Raw genomic sequence first — 19,305 nt, forward strand, 5'->3', positions numbered from 1 at the left:
TGCTTTCTGAGCTTGAAACCTCCTCCTCCACGTCACTCATCAGCCTCAATTTATTAGCAGCCACAGCAGCACTTCTGCGTGGGGTTTTCCTGTGCCTCCCAGTGCTGTTGCTAAGCGGCCCCGACGGTGCTACCGAAGGATTTTCAGAGTCACTTCCACACAGCTTTCTCCTGACAGGTTTTCTTGTATTCCCGTTCTCCTGAAGGAGTGTTCCTGTAAAGGAAAGCAGAGATTAAGATCTTGAATATGAATACAGCAGCTTAAGTCTCGTCAAATTTGGGCCTGGCTCAACCCACAGACACTGATGAATGAAATATACTCCTAGTAATAGTCACGTGCTTTTGTTGCCTTTCAGATTTCAGATTCACTCTAGTCGTCTGAAAATTACAACTTCTGTAAGAATTATTGCTCTGTCACTAAGACAGAGAATGTTGCAAGACGTTCTTTCTCACCAGGCTCTTGGTTTCTCCCCTTCTCCCCTAAGTACTGCAAAAAGAATAACTGGAAAAAGTTCACCGTAGTATTTGAGAGCTTCAAAACTACCACCAAGGAAAGATTAGTATTTTACATATACACCGATTAAAAAGCACTAATAAATCTCTCCACACACGTGTTACCTGCAGTTCAAAGCCACTCAAACCTCACCTGTTTGCTTCCTCTGAGCAGCTCTCTTTCGAGTCACCCTGCGATTGCTGTTCTTCCTTCTACACACACCATTGTGCAGAGGAGGTGACACAAGAGCCACAGAACATTTCTTGCTGTCTTCTGAGCTGCTTGTAGAGGATGAAGATGAAGAGGAAGAAGATGAAGAAGCCACAGAACCTTCTATTTCACTTTCTGCTGAAAAAAAAAAACCTACAAATTGGTCATGAGAATTCTAAACAGTTCCCAAGTTGCTCCAAGCCCCATCCAGCCTGGCCTGGAACACTCCCAGGGATGGAGCAGCCACAGCTGCTCTGGGCAACCTGTGCCAGTGCCTCAGTACCTCACAGGGAGCAATTTCTTCCTAATATCTAATCTGACCCTACTCTCTGTCAGTGTGAAGCCTTTGCCCCTTGTCCTGTCCCTATATGTTCTTGGAAACAGTCTCTCTTCATCTTTCTTGTAGGCTCCTTCAGGTACTAGAAAGAGACAATTATTAGGTCACCCTGAAGTTCTCTTCTCCAGGCTGAACAACCCCAACTCTCTCAGCCTTTCCTCCCAGCAGAGCTGCTCCACCCCTCTTATCCCCTTGGTGCCTCCTCTGGACTCTCCAACAGCTCCATGTCCTTCCCGTGCTGGGCCCAGAGCTGAATGCAGTGATCCAGGTGGGTCTCACCAGAAAGAGTTAGAACATCATAAATCTATAAATGCTAAGTTTCTGACCTGATGACAAAGCAGAACAGTTGGTTAGTGTTGTGGCTCTGGCCTTCCCATTCCTCTCAAAGGCTGCCAGGCCTGCGGAATCCGAGGATTCCCCTGAGGAGCTCTGGTGGTAGTTGCCAGTGTTGGGTTTATGGCTTGTGACACAGGAGGCTCTGCTTGAGGTAGGTTGAGTAAAAGAATCTTCTTGCTCAGATTCAAGTTTTGCCTGAGACTTTAATGGTTTCTGCTTCAAATTTCTAGTGAAAGGGGAAAGAAAGAAAAGCAACACAGGTTGGAACACAGAGAGACAAGAATTATGTGTTTTAACCACATTTAACTAAGTGCATACCAATGATGCACCACATGCAGCTGTTGTATTTTGTCTCACTTCATCCCACAGGTAAACTAATCGTGTCAAAACCTCGTTTGCCTTCAAAGAGAAAAGGCAAATCCACCTATACCAACAAAGCTACAGCAAGTGACAATCCCTAGAAAATCCAGAGAACTGACTTGATTCTGTATGGGATAAAACACCTAATACATGCAAATAAACCTTTGTTTCGTTCCTCATTATTTCAGTCAGATTAAATATTGATTCACTCATTCAAACACTTAGAAAATAGCCTAAAAGCAAAACCCCTAAACCTTTTTCTACTCCTCTTTCTCTTGGCTATTTCATAGTTTTATACTACAAAAACCCACTCTGAATGAAGTCTGCAAACCATTTAAACAACCAATTGTTCTCCTCTTCACAGGCTGACTGTGACCATCAGTATCAATATCAGTCAGCTGTGATGATCTCCACATGTCCATGGTTTGGTTACCTGAGCATTTTCGTAGGCTGCTGCACTGAGCTTTGATTATGAAATCTTCTGGTGTACCTCTGGTTCCTTCGTAGCTTTTCATTCTGTTTCTGACCAGCTTTGAAATCTGAAACAATTCTTCTTATTTTCTCTTCGAATAATGCTGACAACCTCAAGGTCATACTATAAATCTAGGTAAGGAAGTGGCTTTTATTAAAAACAAAACCTTGTATCCAAGTGTAACATTCCTCAAATTAAAAACTGGACAGAAAAAGCAATAGAAAAAAAGCACATAAAATCCTACAGAACAGCAGAGAAACAAGAAATTAACATATTCAATATTTTTGGCATACTTCTACCCAACCAGCAGATAATTCCAAACCAACTAATTCCAAACCACAACCTCATTTTGATAAGACATGCATAACCCCCCCGCAAATTAGCAGCTACCTTTGACTTTTTGTTTGGAGTATAGGATTTGGCATTACTGAAGATGAGTCGTATATCTTTGCACAGTTCCATTGGAGTGTCATAATTCCCAGCTTCCAGAGTTTCCTTCACTGTACCAAAGTCCATTGGAGTGTCTATAATATGCCTGTAATCCTAGATAAAACAGAGGGGAAAAATCATTCCGGGAAGGTCTAAAGGAAAAACAACACTGTGGGAAAATGCCACAGATTAGCTTCATCATCAGGGGAGAATGAAGCATCTACCACAGCAGAGACTACTTGATATCAAGTCTCCTCTTCATCAGCTCATGCATTTTAGTGTGAGAAACAACTGATTTGGTGTAAAAAACACCCCCACCCCCCAAAAAAACTCCAAATCAAACCCCAATGTTTATTTCTCTCCTGTTGATGCATTCTAGACAACCTCAAGATGTTTTTAAGACCTCAAGTGAGCCCCAACCTCAGAATGGGAAGTCCACAGGAAACAGAAATTTGTAAAGAAGCTTATTTCCTTTAAATTAAGTTGGGGTTTAAGAGAGAGAAAGGATCTAGAGTTAGTAACAATATCATGAATAGCTAATTTAGACAAAATAAGAGGCCGAAAGAGTTAGTAAGGAAACCATGAACAGCTAAGAGAAGGAACAAATCAGGCTGAGCTCAGGCTCATCTAACAGGTTTTACAGATCAAATGAATTCAATTCCATCAACTATTTTTAATTAAGAAAATACTAATTTATCTAAAAATTATTTCCCCTTAAGGCACAACGAAAGAAGCCTGTGAGGAGGTTACTGACAACTTACAGGATACTGATCCAAGTCAACTGGTTGCCTGAAAGGTTCAGAATCTTCACACTGGAAAATCAAGTTCACCAGTTCCATACATTGCTTCTTCCAAGAGTTTTCATCATAGCCAGTTTTCACACTCTTCCCTTTTTTTATGCCTCGGCCCTTGGGGAAGAAAGTTAGGAAAAGCATTATTAAAATACAGCAAAAAAAATTAAACCTGATAATCTCCCTGCAATTACTTCTGCAGCAGAAAAATGTACTTCCAATCCTGAGGCAACTTTTGTTCTAAAACCACCAGCAGGTTTTTCCTAATATTTATTACTAAAATCTGACAAATTATATAATTTCCTTTCATTATGTTACAAAAATTTTTCATACTAAATAAGGCACAAACCACATTCCTTCGGATACAAATTATTCTCAAAAGAAAACAGGAAAGACCTATTCAAGCAAAGCTTTTACTTTAGATAACCACAGAAGTCTTAGGTTGGAAGGGACCTTAAAGATCATTCAGTTCCACCCCCTGCTCTGGGCAGGGACACCTCCCACCAGCCCAGGCTGCTCCAAGCCCCATCCAGCCTGGCCTGGAACACTCCCAGGGATGGAGCAGCCACAGCTGCTCTGGGCAACCTGTGCCAGTGCCTCAGCACCTCACAGGGAGCAATTTCTTCCTAATATTTACTCTAAACCTACTTCATTTCAATATCCTTAATTCCAGCAGGAAAACTCTGTTCTATGCATGTTATAAACCCAAGTTTCACTCCCACAGGAATTTCAAGACAGACTGTTAACCATTTATTCCTGCCAGATGTGATTTGAGTTACATGATAAAAATTAGCCAACTCACTCTTCTTCTTCTGTATGATGTTCTTGGCACACATTTTTCATCATCCTGCACAAAATAAAAGCAAACTCTTAAGAACTGTGTACAGAAAACATGGTGATGCATGCCCAGAGTGTCAGGATATGTGATACTGGGGTAGAACCACATTTTATTCTCAGTTCATCGAATCACAGAATTTAGGGGTTGGAATGGACCTTACAGATCACCAGCCCCAACCCCTGCCCTGGGCAGGGACACCTCCCACCAGAGCAGGTTGCTCAAGGCTCATCCAACCTGGCTGTGAACACTGCCAGGGTTGGGGCAGCCACAGCCTCCCTGGGCAACCTGGGCCAGTGTCTCACCACCAGCACAGGGAAAAACCTTTTTATCACATGCAACCTAGACTTTCCCTCCTTCAATTTAAACCCATTACCCCTTGTCCTGTCACTGCAGTACCAAATTAGAATTCAAAATGTGATTTTTCACATCAGTTTGGGCAGTTTTGGATGTAGTATTGATGATTATTGACAACCTGGGATTACTTTAATAAAGCATCTCCTCAATCATTCCCACATTCATAATATATTTAATGTTTGTATTAGCTATGTAAATCACTGTGCCATTTTACCACAAGTATTTGATGGTTAGTGGTATTTCCTTACCACTATAAATTACTGGAAAAATCCATAATAAAACCACTTACCAGATCAGCATCATGACAATCCTGTTCATCATCTGTTGTACTACAGAGTTCAAAAATGTTTGTACAGTCCTGATCACTGCAAGGCAATGAAATCTGTTACTGGAACAGCAAACCCAGAGATGTAGTTCAGCCACAACCAGTAACTGCACACAAGCCGTTAGAGAGTAACTAAGAACTACATGGAATATAGGAATCAGCTTTAGGAGTTTCAAAGGGACCTTCAGCCCTGAAGGAAGGTGCCTAAAGCCACTTATTCCAAAACAAACCTCTCAAGGAAACTAAGCTGCAACAGGATCTTGTCCACATGTGCTTGACAGCACAGAACTTCCTGTGTAGGTTGAGCTACATAATCTACTCCATGTCAAGTGACATTTTGGTACTAGAAATACCAGGGAAAAAGTTAAAATCCCTCTAAACTGAACAATTAAGTATTTTCTTGGCTAAGATAACGCTCCAAAGGAATTATACACCTCTGCTTATAGTACATTGAGAACCAGCCCCAAGCAGGACTCGGAACCACGGGATGTAAGATGGTCAAGAGCACAAGGATTCAAGCACTGTTTAGGTTAAAATGCCACTTACTTGATAAACTTTAAGAGCTGAGTTGTGATCTTTTTTGCAGCTCTAGCAATAGCACTCCCAGGTTCGTTGAAGGTTCTGGCATTGCTTTCAATGTATCTGACTTCCCAAACCAGTGCTGAGATCCTCCTGAAAAGTAGCAACATTGCACCTTGAAAACTAAAGAAAAGCTGAAAAACTGCAAAAATTAGTGATTTTCTGTCCCTATTAGATTTAGATGTCCTTTGGTTTATGTCTCATTAGAGCAGTCTCAAACCTTTTACTCACATGGAAACAATTGACCTCTGTGTTCAAGTCCATTTCAGAAAGTAATAAGCACTTAACTTCTTAACTCTCTTCTAGTTCAAAGTCACTGAAGTACAGCACTTCAACATCTGACTTGTCTTCAGCACTGCTGTAACTTCAGGGGTTCTTAAATATTTGGTGATTTTAAACACCAAAGTTTTTCCAAGAGAGAATGTCAGTGTTTATTACAGCTCTGAAAGCAGTTCCCAAATAAGCTTCTCCCTTGTTTCTCCTGCCAGTACTGACCTGTAAAACCTGTTAGCCAGCCTGGTCCGGATGGTGGTCAGGTCTGTTGGATATGCAATCACTGTGCAGTACTTGGGGTATGTGCACAGGTCCACTGGGCCAGCAAAAGCAGCTGAAATGTCTGTTAGGGAATAGCAAGAACAGCATGAGTTAAGTATCTGACCTAATTGTGGCCTTCCAATACCTAAAGGAGCCTACAAGAAAGATGGAGAGAGACTACTGACAAGGGTCTGGAGGGACAGGACACAGGGAATGGCTTCACACTGGCAGAGAGAAGGGTTAGATGGGATATTAGGAAGGAGTTCCTCCCTGTGAGGTGCTGAGGCACTGGCACAGGTTGCCCAGAGCAGCTGTGGCTGCTCCATCCCTGGGAGTGTTCCAGGCCAGGTTGGATGGGGCTTGGAGCAGCCTGGGCTGGTGGGAAGTGTCCCTGCCCAGGGCAGGGGGTGGGACTGGATGAACTTTAAGGTCCCTTCCAATTCAAACCCTTCTGGGATTCTATTTTAAAGCTTGTATGCATATGACAATTGAGTCAGGTGTTCAGTTGCTATGTATAATTATTCTTGATAGAACCAGGATCACAGAGTCAGTAAGGTTGAAAAAGACCTCTGAGATGACATCAAGTCCAATCTGTGACCAGTGATGTATAAAATGATTAAAACTTCAGTACAAGGAACTGCACACAAAACTGTATGAACAGTTACAGTGCTTTATCCTAGGGAATTTTATAGGATGCCATGGATATTCCAGGGCTCTGTTTATAAATGAATGTCAGGACAATGAGATTAGAGGCTCACCAAGTGTCATCAGCTGATCAATACCACTGATAATCCTTTCACAAGCTTCATCACGAGACTTCATCCCCCACTCCCCTTCCTGGGGCTTGTACAGGAGCTTCTCCACCTCGTCAAAGGTCACAGAGACACTAGCTCCTAATTCCTCAGGCTGATCCACTGCAGGGTGAGGGCAAGTAGGGAAGCGTAAGAAGTGAGAACACAAAACAACATCAATTGTTAAGTCCTCACATTAAAGAAATCTATGCTGGTAACTGACAAATTCTTGAAGCGGAATTTGATGCTGAAACTAAGGGAAAGAAGTTAGACAAAATTTGTAACAGCAGAATATCCTTTATTTGCTTTTTTCTGCAGTTCTGAATTTCCAGATGAGTCAGAACTCACAGGAACCACCTCGAGTCCAGTACCTGCATGAAATAGAACTGGAAAGGGGGAAAAGCACATTAAACTGGTTTATGAATGAGTTTCTACTTACCATTATCAGGAACTGGTTCCATGTCCCATGGGCTCAGCTTTTCAATTTCACCATTGTCCCACCTGATTCACCAAGTGAAAAAACGAAATAATAATTTAAAGTTTTCTTGATTCAGATATATTCCCTCCAAGCATCTTTAAATCACAGCTCTAAGCACACTGAAACCACAGCTATTTTTAGGTATTAATATATTTTCAAAACATGCAGAGAAACAAAAATATTAGGCAGCACTCAGCACTGAACACATCCCACCCTGTTTCCTTGAGTTTATTTTTGCCCCAATACCTCTTTGAACCTGCTAGCATTGCTCCCACAGCCTCCTGTGGAAACTTATTTGCTCCAGTCCTGTGTCATCCTAGTTTCCTTTAACACCTCTCAAAGGGAAATCCTGCTAAGGGCTCTTAAGAACCCAAATATATGCTGTTCATTTAATTCATGTTTTCTTAGAGAGTCACAGAACTTCAGAAGTAGAGAGGCACAACTACCCTGTCCCGCTGCACTGCTGGATGTTTCCCACCCCACGTTAATCTTTATGCTCATACTATTATCCTTTCTTACAGGCACATAGCAGACACAAACCTATCGGCCTAGAGTTCACCAGTTCCCTCCAGAGCTTTGCCAGCAGCTTCCTACCAGAGTTCTCCCAATGCCTGGGGAATGCCATCTGCATAGGATGCCTTAATAAGCTTAGATATTTGGTCTAATACCTCTTTGTGTATTTATTTCAAATCAACTCCAAGTTCAAATTATCTTATTCAGGGTATTTTAGAACAAGCTCTGTTCAGGAAAGAGCAGCTCTCCATTGTTTTGGATACTCTGGAAAACTTGGATCCATGTACATTCAGCCTGTTTGATCTTATGCACCGAGTTCTGAAGGTTCATTTCTTCAGTACTCCTCCTCTGTTACTGTACAATATTCCATAAGTTGTAGGGATTCTTAAGTGCACATACTAATCCATCATTTTGCATGTAAGATATTATAAATATATTAGATAAGATATTATAGGTAAGATATTATAAATAATTAGCCAAGAAAATAACAGAACATTCAATTTATATACCCCCTATTTATTCATTATCTATATAACAGTGATGGTGATAACTGGAGATGATTCTTAGTGTGTGACAAAAGAGCTAAGACTCAGCTAAGTCACAGACCTAACTACACCTGCCAAAACACTCCAGAGATTTTCATGTACTTATGCTGTGAATCTCTTTTGGAAGAGCTGTTTGTAAGATCAAGCAGAATAGTCACATTCTCTACAAAAGCAGCACAGATCCCTGAAGAGGTCCCTTTGGAATGTGGTCTTCAAAGAGCACTGCATTCCTCAGCTGGTCAATTATTAAGCTCACTGCAAAGCAGCTCTAGACTTCGCTCTGCTAAAGCCTGAAGTATCCCTTAGCTTGCCCAAAAGAAATGAGGAAATTGGCTTTGGACTCTGTTTCATAACTGGAAACTTGATATTGAACTGGTCAAGAATCAAACCAAACTGCAACTAAACTTGCTCTTAAGGAACAAGTGCGATACATAACAAAACATATGAGATATATAGATATGGGAGGCAACAACTTCAGTCTGGGAGCTACTTCCACCTTCCCACCAAGGAAAATCAGCAGGATAGAAGATAAGCAAAGCAGATAGAAGTAACACAATCTTGACGGTCTCACAGGATTTCTATTAGCTATAAACATTTCCTTTCTTTGTGGTGAGAAACAAGTTTAAAATAAATGAAAAACCCCTTCAGCAATGAAAACTCCAAATAGTAAATGTACTGTAAAAGATATGGGAACAATCTCTGGGTGTGACAGAAATAGGAATACTAAGTATATAGTATAAATATCCTTCTAGTGCCTAAAGGAGCTCCAAGAAGGCTGGAGAGGAACTTTCCACAAGGGCATGGAGTGACTGGACAAGGAGGAATAGCCTTAAGCTGAAGGAGGACAAAGTTAAATGAGATATTAGGAAGGAATTCCTCCCTGTGAGGTGCTGAGGCACTGGCACAGGTTGCCCAGAGCAGCTGTGGCTGCTCCATCCCTGGAGTGTTCCAGGCCAGGCTGGATGGGGCTTGGAGCAGCCTGGGCTGGTAGGAGGTGTCCCTGCCCAGGGCAGGGGCCCTGGAACTAGGTAATCTTTAATGTCCTTTCCAACCCAAACCATTCCATGATTCTATTCCACACAACCTGAATAGGGCAGGACAATGATAATATCCCGATTCTGAACACCAAGGTCCAGAGTTATCTTTGTTCAATTTCTCCTTCTTGTTCTCCTCTTTGTTGATATGAAAAAGGTTGCACAGCATGACAGACAGAAGTGTGAGAACTTGAAGCATAAGGACCGTGATGTCAGCAACCACAAAACAGATTCAGCATCTCCCACCCAAAACCAGTTATCAATGAGGACTAGTAACTAGCATTCACTGAAAACTGCCTTGCTTGTGTTGCAAGAGAGATCCAGCACTAGACAGTATAGAAAATGTGAAGAGGACAACAACTTCTTTTACCACGTTCCTCCTATTAATTAACAACTTGCCACAAGTTATTACATATCCACATAGTGCCACAACAGCAACTTAAAACCATAAAGTGACAGCACCACCAGGAAAATAACTGAACAATTCCTACCAACAGAGCAGCTGTGTGAGGGGTAACCCATACTGCAACATTAGAGGTGTCAAATCTTTTTGTACTTACTTAACACTGTAACACTGGAAGTGACTATCAGGATACTGAGGCTGATATGGCTCTTGACCCAACACTGTCCCAAACCACCAAGCGTCGTCAATGATGGATCGGAACCTGTCGACTACAGCAAAACAAGTCAGCTCAGACACTCTGCTAAGCAAAGGTAGTTAACTATTTGTCTTCTATAGGCAATTAGAAAAAAAATTTGATCAATGTATTTCTTGATTTCTTTCTGTAATTACAGTCCTAAACCCACTGATAGTCAAAAAGAGATGAGACAACTTACTACCCCTAAAAAAATACAAGTGCTAAAATCAAAGTGTTATTTAACTATCAAATAAAAAATAGGGAAGAGTAGAGCCAAGGACACAGTTTTGATTTTCAAACTGGTTAGTCAAATAGTTAGCAAAGCCACTTACAAGCTTGCCAGTTCCTCTGCCTTGCTTCATCGTAGAACTGCCGGAGGATCAGGAAGTCGATGACATCTGGCATGTCATGGTACCTAGAGAAAAACCAATCAGCTCTCCCATGTGTGCCTCAGGGCTTTAGGAAGATTCAAGAGAAACGTGTCTTTTAAGTACTTTTCAGAAAAAGAACAATGCACATACCTGATGGAAAATGATTTGTCTGTGTGTTTGCCAGTGGCATGATCAATGAAGGCAAGCTTGAGGCAACACAATGTGGGAGGACCAACTTCGTACCTAATTCCAACGATTTTGACCAGTTCCTGATCCTACAGGTAAGAAAAAACAGCTTTAAGTATTACCTTAGGGACCATGCACAGAACTGTTAGTGTAACATGAGTTAACCATTTATACCCACATCTAAAAAAATGGATTTGAGATTTCAATGGAAGTTGCTGACTGTCAAGAGTTGACAAATTTAACACAGGTGTTTAGTTTGGGCTTCCCACAGGGAACTCTGAAGACACACTGGTAACTGAAGACACTTTCCCCTGTTTGTTTCATGTGGCAAATGGCATGATATTTGCAAATAGTGTAATACAACTCTTCAGGCACAGACTATTAGTACTGAACCTACAGAAGCTTCAGTGCAGACCTACCCTCAGCACTACTTTCCTCCATGGCTCCTTGTGCGGATTCAGCTCATAAATGTTGTTTCTTCTGACTGCTTCAATGTAAGCTTCGTGCCCTTGGCGGAAATAGATCACCTAAAATAAGCCCAACAAACCCCAAACAGTTAATGTCTTCCTGTACTCAGGAATTATAACCATATTAACTCTTACAAGTACCGAGTTCTGAATCAACACTCCTACCTCATCTCCCATCTGAGGGACAAATGGAGATCTCCTGAGGGCTGTGTCCGTTATCCACACAGGAGGATGCCAGTCATAGGACAATTCCAGGTTTAATGGTTGTGTTGCAGCATCAGCCTTCACAGAATTAAGACATAAGGAACATGACATGAAAACAGCTCATTCCATCTTCATCTGCCAGACAACAGCTTAGAATCACAGAATTTAGGGGACGGAATGGACCTTACAGATCATCCAGTCCCAACCCCCTGCTCTGGGCAGGGACACCTCCTCACTAGATCAGGTTGCTCAAGGCTTCAAAATTTTAGCAACTGATGAGTAATTATTGTAACTTATAAAATGTGACAAATTCAACCCAATGGCCCTATAAATATGACTGTGTCACCTAGGTGATACAAAAGATAGGCAGCTCAAAATCAGACAGTTTAACAGACATAGTATCACAGAAGGTTTGAGTTGGAAGGACCTTAAAGATCATCTAGTTCCACCCTCAGCCATGGGCTGGGACACCTCCCACCAGCCCAGGTTGCTCAGAGCCTCATCCAACCTGGCCTGGAACACTCCCAGGGATGGAGCAGCTACAGCTTTCCTGGGAAAGCTGTTCCAGTGCCTCAGCACCCTCATAGTAAACAATTTCTCCCTAATACCTACTCTTATCTAGCTCTCCTTCAGCTTCATTCCCCCTTGCCCTGTGACTCCACACCCTTGGGGAAAGCCTGATATACTGTACAGTTACTGAATAAACACATTCCCCCTTTGATAGCAACGACCTTGAGAACCCTTCTTATTTGGGAAGTGAAAATGACTTCATTTGGAGCAGATCCCTCACACCTGGAATGGTTTGAAATGAATTCCATGTACACATAACAAATACTTCAACAGCTTCCAATGAAGAGGCCAAAAAACCCAAGAGAGTAATGAATTCAAGGCTGAGTGGAAGAAATTCTATTTATACCTCCTCCTGCTTTTTTGGCTTGCATTTTTTTCTCCTTTTCCTTCTTCTTCTCTTGGGAGGAGAAGATTTCTCTGCTGACACTTCATCCTCTGTGCTGCTGCAGTACCTGACAGCTTTCCGTCGGGAGGTGCGGACGGGAGGTTGGAGGTTAATTCCTGCATCAGCAATCCAGTCGGAATATCTGCTCGAGGAATCACTGTCGAGGGTGGTGAGGGGAAACACAAACAGAGAAAAAAAAGTTGTGACTACTTCGGAATACTCAATTCTCTTAGGAAAATCCCAGCAGATTTAAATTGCTCTTGAAAGCAGCATTGAAATCACTACATTTACTTTGCCCTGTTATGACAATGACTTCAAGTTTAACCTCAAGTTCTTGGGCAACACAGTAATTCAAAGCACATTTCTGACAAAAAAAAGGAGTCTGGTGAATTCTAAAAATCAGTCATTCCACGCAAAAAGGTTGTGCAATGAGGTTCTGGACTAGGTAGGAGCAATGCCTAAGGAACGCGTCAGCCAAACACTCCTGAAATTCTTGACAGACCATTTTAAGTTCCTCAGTTTTACAAATCTCACAGCTGCATATTTGGTTTTCCTCTCTGTTGCTATTTTTTAGTTCTCCTACTACAGAATTCTAAGAAGAATACCTAAAAAAGCCACAATAAGGGGATAAAAAAGCCCCCCAAACCCCTCACCTCTCAAAACCCCAACAAAACACACTACAAAGTGTTCCAGACTATATTCTCCTTCTCATCTAGCAAAACCCATAAGGATTTGGAACTGCAAGACAGAAATGATTTGGTGAAATGGAAGAATAAATAACTGAGAGACTCAAAAGTATATGAATTATACCACAGAATGTGATCACATCTGAAACACAACAGAACTTTCATCTCAGTTTTAATTCGCCAAAACTTAAGGAAAACTCATCACAATAAAATCTGGAATGTGTTTTTGACTTTACCTAGAACTATTACTGTTGCTTTTCTTGTCACTTCTCCACTCTTCCTCTTCGTCAGAAGAGCCAGATCCCTCACTCTCTTCTGCTTCCTAAATTTAAAAATACACAGTCAGTCCAAAACTTTCTCACAGTACATTTTAAGGCTTTGAACAAACTCACATTTTTATCTGCATATTATCAAGGTAGGAAGAAATCTGGTCAAAGGTTGTTACAATGGAAACAAAAGTAACTAGGTCATGTAAAGTACCCAATAAAGTACTCTCACAAAAGAATTTGCACATTGCAAAAGGAACAGATCACTAAAAACGATCACACACACATGAAATATTATGCTACAGGAGCAGCACTGCTATGGTTGTTTTTTTTCCCTTAGTTATGCAGGTTAAAATCAGGTGATTTTTTCTGGTTTCAGTATCAGCTGATTGACCAAGTACTAACTGGGTGTATTCATACATATAGTTAAATGCAAAACTGAATAGGAGAGATAAAATAAAATAGATGACAACTTCAGTAATTTCCTGCTTGTTATTCAGCAATTTATTTGCATTAACTTCATGTTTTCAATGTGTCTTCCATAACTAAATCTAAAGCATTGCTCATGTCTCACGTTCTATATTGCTGAGCAAAACAGTATGTAATTCAAAACCCCCACAGGACTTAACTCTTGACTTCAAGCTGGATAACGTTTTAATTAGGTTTTATCCAACCTGGCTGTGGACACTGCCAGGGTTGGGGCAACCACAGCCTCCCTGGGCAACCTGTGCCAGTGTCTCACCACCCTCACAGTAAAGAATTTCTTCTTAACATCTCATCTAAATTGCCATCTTTCAATTTATCCCCATCACTCCAGTTCCTAATCAACTTTATCTCCTGACCATCCCCCATTTTGTTCACCATTCCACCTGAACGAAGTGACTGGTCCAACAGGTCGGACTTTCTCTACTCCTTCCCCTTCTTCCCCCTTTCCCAGCTGGAGGCTGTTTCCTTGTGTTCAAGGCAAGACAGTCCAGGCAGTCTTACCATTGACTCACAGCATCTGGTAACAACAGCCAAAAGCTCCTGCTACCCACAGCAAAGTCCTGTGTCACCCCAAACCTTGGATAGGATAAACAGCCTCTGGAAGAATCACATGGCCAAGAACCTTCAGAATGTACAATTTTAAGTGTGTGCCCAAATCTGGAAGGTTTTCAGAGAGAAACAGCAAAACATATCTAAATCCAAACCTCCATTGAGAGCAACCTCACCACTGTCCATCAGGATTTTTGCCTTGGGTTGTGGATTTGGTTTAGAAGATTCTCAGCAAAAACACTTGTAAGATGACAGGAAAGACTGCCATTATTAAAGCAACAGATCAGGTTGGAGAGGTGCTAACAAGAAAGCTACTTACAGGAATAATTTCTCTGAAAAAAGAGAGGTTTGTTTGTTTGTTTTAAGGGAGAAAAAGACACATTTACCTGGAATTTCACTTCAAGCAAGTTCAAAATCAGAAGTGGGAAGAGAACTTACCTGCTCTATCAGCCCAAAGCAGTTTTCCCTTTCCTCATCAGAAGACTCCAGTTGTTCAATGTTATTCCGTGTTCGGTAGTTGGAATATTTCCGCCTATGGAGTCTCCGCTTGGATTGTATTAGTGACGACTCAGAGTCACTCTGAATTGTACAGGGAGTGAGAAAACAGGAGTTAGATGAAAATATTTATATGGCAAACTTTTATGAGGGTGAAAAGGTGGCTATAAGCATTGCTGAATGCAAACTGAATTGGCCTCATCACCTCACAGCCTCATCATGACAAAGCTCCTCGTTATAAATCATGGAATGGGTTGGGTTGGAAGGACCTTAACAATCATTCAGTTCCACCTGCTGCCCTGGGCAGGGACACCTCCCACCAGCCCAGGCTGCTCCAAGCCCCATCCAACCTGGCCTGGAACACTCCCAGGGATGGAGCAGCCACAGCTGCTCTGGGCAACCTGTGCCAGTGCCTCAGCACCTCATAGGGAGCAATTCCTGCCCAATAGCCAATCTAACCCTATTCTCTGTCAATGTGAAGCCACTGCCCCTTGTCCTGGCACTCCAGGCCCTTGTAAAGAGTCCCTCTCCAGCCTTCTTGTAAGCTCCTTCAGGTACAGGAAGACTGCAATTAGGTCTTCCCAGAGCCTTCTCTTCTCCAGGCTGAACAATCCCAACTCTCAGCACAATAACCAACATTTCCTTCTTACCAATCTCTTCCAAAAAAACCAGATAATAATAATTTAAAAAAGCATCTGAAATCGGGCAAGTTTCCCCATACAAGGCACATTACCATCTACAGAAAAATGATCAGGAATAGCAATATAGCCTGGAATTCCTCAATTTTAAGACCTTGAACATTCTCACTTGCAATGCTTTAGCCTGGATCTGCAACAACTGTCTCTAACTGCAATAACCCAGAAAGGCCTGGAAGCGATCCTGCCTTTAAATGACTCCCAAATACCTGAGGTAGAAGGAGGCAAGGCTGAAAGCAACAAGAATTCTAGGTATTCAGAAAACTAAATCAAACCGTGCCCTGCAATAAGTGGCATCAGGACCTCTGAAGGCCATACCATCAGAAATCAGCTCTCATGTTTTACAGCACCACTTGTCGTCTGCTCTCATGTTTTACAGCACCACTTGTCCCTGGGCACAGAACGTCCATTTTCCTGAGAGCTGCTGCTTACCTTTTCCAATGACTCAAATGACTTTCTCTTCTCTGTTGCATAAAGATCTCTCTCTTCTTCCCCTTTTGCAATCCGATATTCCTCCTGCTTCCTACAAGAAAGTAATTAGAAACTAATTCTACATCTGCTTGGACAATGATTATCTCTTGAAAGGATCTACCTCAGAACTTCTAACACTTCAATCCACTTCATTATTCACTTTGGGTGTTACAATTGCTCAAACAACTCTTAACATGTCCTTTCATCTCCAGGCAGAGTGAAAAACATGGATATTAAGAAAGTCTTCCTTGCAAACATCAAAATATAATCAACTTTTCAACTCCATTTTTAATCCACATTTTTCCCTTTGCAATCAATTCCACCTCCCAACACTGGGAATGCTTCTTAAACCTTCAGAGATGTGAGAGCACATCTGGCTAAAGAGAAATATTAAAGAAGAATATTTATCTATTAATTCTCCTTTGCAGATAAATATTGATAATCCTTTTGAAAGCAATGGGTTCAGCACTTCAAGTGCTCAGTGCTGCTTCTGGTTGTAACATATCACCCCCAAAAGTCCCACAAAAAGTGAAGTCTTGCCAAAATCTCTTGTAAATTTAGCTTCTATCCCTTTATTTTGGAGAAAGTAAGAATCTAGGGAATCTAGCTGGCCTTGAAGATGACTTAAAATGTTCAAAGATGAGAGAATGATTCCACTAGAGAAACTTCCATTTCTTGTGGTTGATTAGACTTGTCAATGAAGAGTGTTTAAGCACATCTGACCTTAAAAACAATTCAGTATCCTCTTCAGCTTCTACCACCACTAGATTTAGAAAAAAAACCAAGCTGATGTGCCCCCTCTGGCCCCATGTGCAGCCCAGCCCCCTGGCCACAGACCTGAGTAAGCTTGGTGGTATTTCTGGCACAACCACCCTTCTCCTCCAGGCCTGCAGGTCTCTCTCCGTGGCCATCTGACTGCGCGGCGCGTTCTGGTGCATCTGCCTGACGCCCTCCACCTGCCCACTGCGCCTCAGCCCGATGTTGGGAGGAGACTGGATGTCCAAACTTGGTCTTCTGAAGACTGAAAGACACAAACAACAACGTTTTGTTCACACTACAGAGAACTGGAACCTTGTTTCTTCCTGCTACAAGATAAAAAATTAACACCGTGCATGTTTTGATCTCTGTGATCATAAGTACATGAGTTATAACCTTCAGGAAATTATGTGTCTTGCAGAAATACAGTGAGATTACACAAATACACATATGAAAAATGTAGCACTCTCCAGGGAATAGAATTAGTGCTCTTTAAAAGAGGTGAAAGGCTTTGTTTGGTCATTTAATCGTGGGATTAGCAGTGTTTGAATGAATCAAAGTACCTTAACCAGTTATCACTGTGTTAAGGCAATATTAGTTCCCAAAACAACACAAAAGTAAAAAGCTGTTTCAGAGAGAAAAGAGTTTAGACTCATTTCGGTGGTGCCCAATGACAAGACAAGGAGTAAAGGTCAAAAAACTAAACCACAAGAAGTTCCATCTCAACATGAGGAAGTACTTCTGCACACTGAGGGTGGCAGAGCACTGCAAGAGCTGCCCAGGGAGATCATGGAGTCCCTCTCCCTGGAGACATTCCAAACCCATCTGGAGTGTACCTGTGTCACCTGCTCTAGGTGACCCTGCCCTGTCAGGGGTTTGGACTGGATCATCTCCAGAGGTCCCTTCCAACTCTAACAATTCTGTGACTATTCCACCCAGCACAACAAAGTGAAGACAGAACAATTACCTAAGAATTTATCAGCAAGTACTAACCTCTCCTGGGTGTTCCTTCCCCATTTTGAGGGCCACTGGAGGCAGATTCTTGATCAGCTGCAGCTCTCTGATCCTGTTCCAGCTGTAACTGCCTAATCATGCCATCGAGAATGCTGGGCTCCAGGCCTTGCTCATCCTGGTCAACTGTCTGTTGGCCAATCACCTGCTCAACCACTTCTCCATCACCTTGCAAGGGTAACACAAACCAAATGAATGAAATTATTCCAGCTGCTTTTTCCAAATGAGACATTTAGGGAGTCTACAGTTCCAACACAGCTGGTGCATCACTGCCCACGGAAAAGAACTGAGACATCCGTTTGAGCAACTGATTTTTGCTGGTTTAAAATTGTGTTCACTGTGGGGCCTATCAGCATCTTCAGTGAACACAAGTACATGATAGCAAGTGAGAAAACAAAGGCATTTTTAATTTACATGTCATCTCCTGTTCTCATTCAGGATCAGAACAGTAACCTTAACTTCTAGATGTAGGTCTTAGTCATATCATCCTTACTTGTTGCTACATATCCAAGCTGAGGAATCAAATGTTCATCCGCACAATTCTCTCTTCCTGGCACCAGTCTTTGATATTTAGTTGGATGAGGGTTTCCATCCACATCCACTAAGAAGGGAGGAGGCATGAGGTGAGGAGCCTGTTGAGTTTGCTCATCCAGGACATAGTTGTTCGAGTCTCGAATCAGTGGCCGATAGTCAGTGTGGAAGAACATCTGATCTGGGATCTGGACAGAAACGAAGGTTTTAGGTCATCAGTTTGGAAAAAAGAATATGCTAACACAAGAGGGCACAGACTCAAGCACTCTCAAGCAAGAAACACATTTCTCACAACAAAATGTAAACAGGCTGGTAAGAGTCAAATCAGCAAAACATTTATCCTGTGCATGTTTTCCTAAAGTTTCCAAATCCAGTGCTGGAAAAGAATTTACTTTTGCTTATTTTAAGCAACTACAGTGAATTTGGGCTTGAATAAGGAAAAGGCTCAAGAACAGCAAGTTCTCCTTACCACACACAGAGTCTGCTTTATTGCTAAGCAGGCAGTAGTGCAATAAGCTTTGTGACATGTTCCAATCTTTAAACACTGAGCTATTTTCAGAAGTTAAGACATGAAACTCATGTTGAGGTTGAACAATCAATGTGAATTAGGTGGCTGGAAGGTGGAAATTATTCCAGGTAACTTCTTGGGAGCTACTTCCAAGGGAATATTAAGACTGCTGTGCCAGGACCTTACATACAAGATATCAAGGAGTCCATTATTACATTCAGATCCTATAACCATCCAAAACTCTTCTTGACATATGTTGTTTTAGGACCAAATTTTCATTTCAGTTAGAAATTTGATACAGAGCTCTAACAAAAAGTTGAACTTACCTTTTCATAAGGTCTGCTACAGCCAAACCCAAATATCAGCAGGTGCCCGTGGGAATCTGTACATGCAAAATGTTGCCCATCTGGGGAAAATTTGCAGTCAAACACAGCACCATGTCCTTGGCCCTCAATCTAGATAAAGGAACAAAAATCCTCAAGAGTATTTGACCATTTTTTTTTAAAAGCCAACAATAATGCAGCATCAAAAGTTAATCATTATCAAAAGCATTCATGCACCTCCTAAATACCTCCATGAAAGGATAGTCTGGTTAGTTCAGTTCCTTTCTCT

The 19,305-nt window shown here is 41.8% G+C and overlaps 1 protein-coding gene across 1 annotated transcript in view; it reads right to left on the reverse strand.

Annotated features, from left to right (window-relative positions):
* Nucleotides 1–19,305, reverse strand: part of LOC103810133 (bromodomain and WD repeat-containing protein 1-like) — a gene marked incomplete at its 5' end in the record, with an annotated part of 37,436 nt that overhangs the window by 4,315 nt on the left and 13,816 nt on the right. Inside the window, 25 exon segments of the mRNA XM_009083022.1 lie at nt 1–213; nt 646–840; nt 1,366–1,601; nt 2,169–2,338; nt 2,598–2,750; nt 3,398–3,544; nt 4,230–4,274; nt 4,909–4,984; nt 5,491–5,616; nt 6,019–6,139; nt 6,816–6,971; nt 7,288–7,349; nt 9,979–10,090; nt 10,389–10,471; nt 10,578–10,702; nt 11,033–11,140; nt 11,246–11,362; nt 12,201–12,396; nt 13,162–13,247; nt 14,665–14,805; nt 15,849–15,939; nt 16,725–16,908; nt 17,637–17,822; nt 18,148–18,373; nt 19,020–19,148. The exon segment at nt 1–213 is cut by the window's left edge and continues 2 nt beyond it. Coding sequence (XP_009081270.1) covers nt 1–213; nt 646–840; nt 1,366–1,601; nt 2,169–2,338; nt 2,598–2,750; nt 3,398–3,544; nt 4,230–4,274; nt 4,909–4,984; nt 5,491–5,616; nt 6,019–6,139; nt 6,816–6,971; nt 7,288–7,349; nt 9,979–10,090; nt 10,389–10,471; nt 10,578–10,702; nt 11,033–11,140; nt 11,246–11,362; nt 12,201–12,396; nt 13,162–13,247; nt 14,665–14,805; nt 15,849–15,939; nt 16,725–16,908; nt 17,637–17,822; nt 18,148–18,373; nt 19,020–19,148 — 3,484 coding nt within the window.

This window comes from Acanthisitta chloris, unplaced genomic scaffold (assembly GCF_000695815.1).
Source record: "Acanthisitta chloris isolate BGI_N310 unplaced genomic scaffold, ASM69581v1 scaffold16159, whole genome shotgun sequence".
NCBI classification, from domain to species: Eukaryota; Metazoa; Chordata; class Aves; order Passeriformes; family Acanthisittidae; genus Acanthisitta; species Acanthisitta chloris.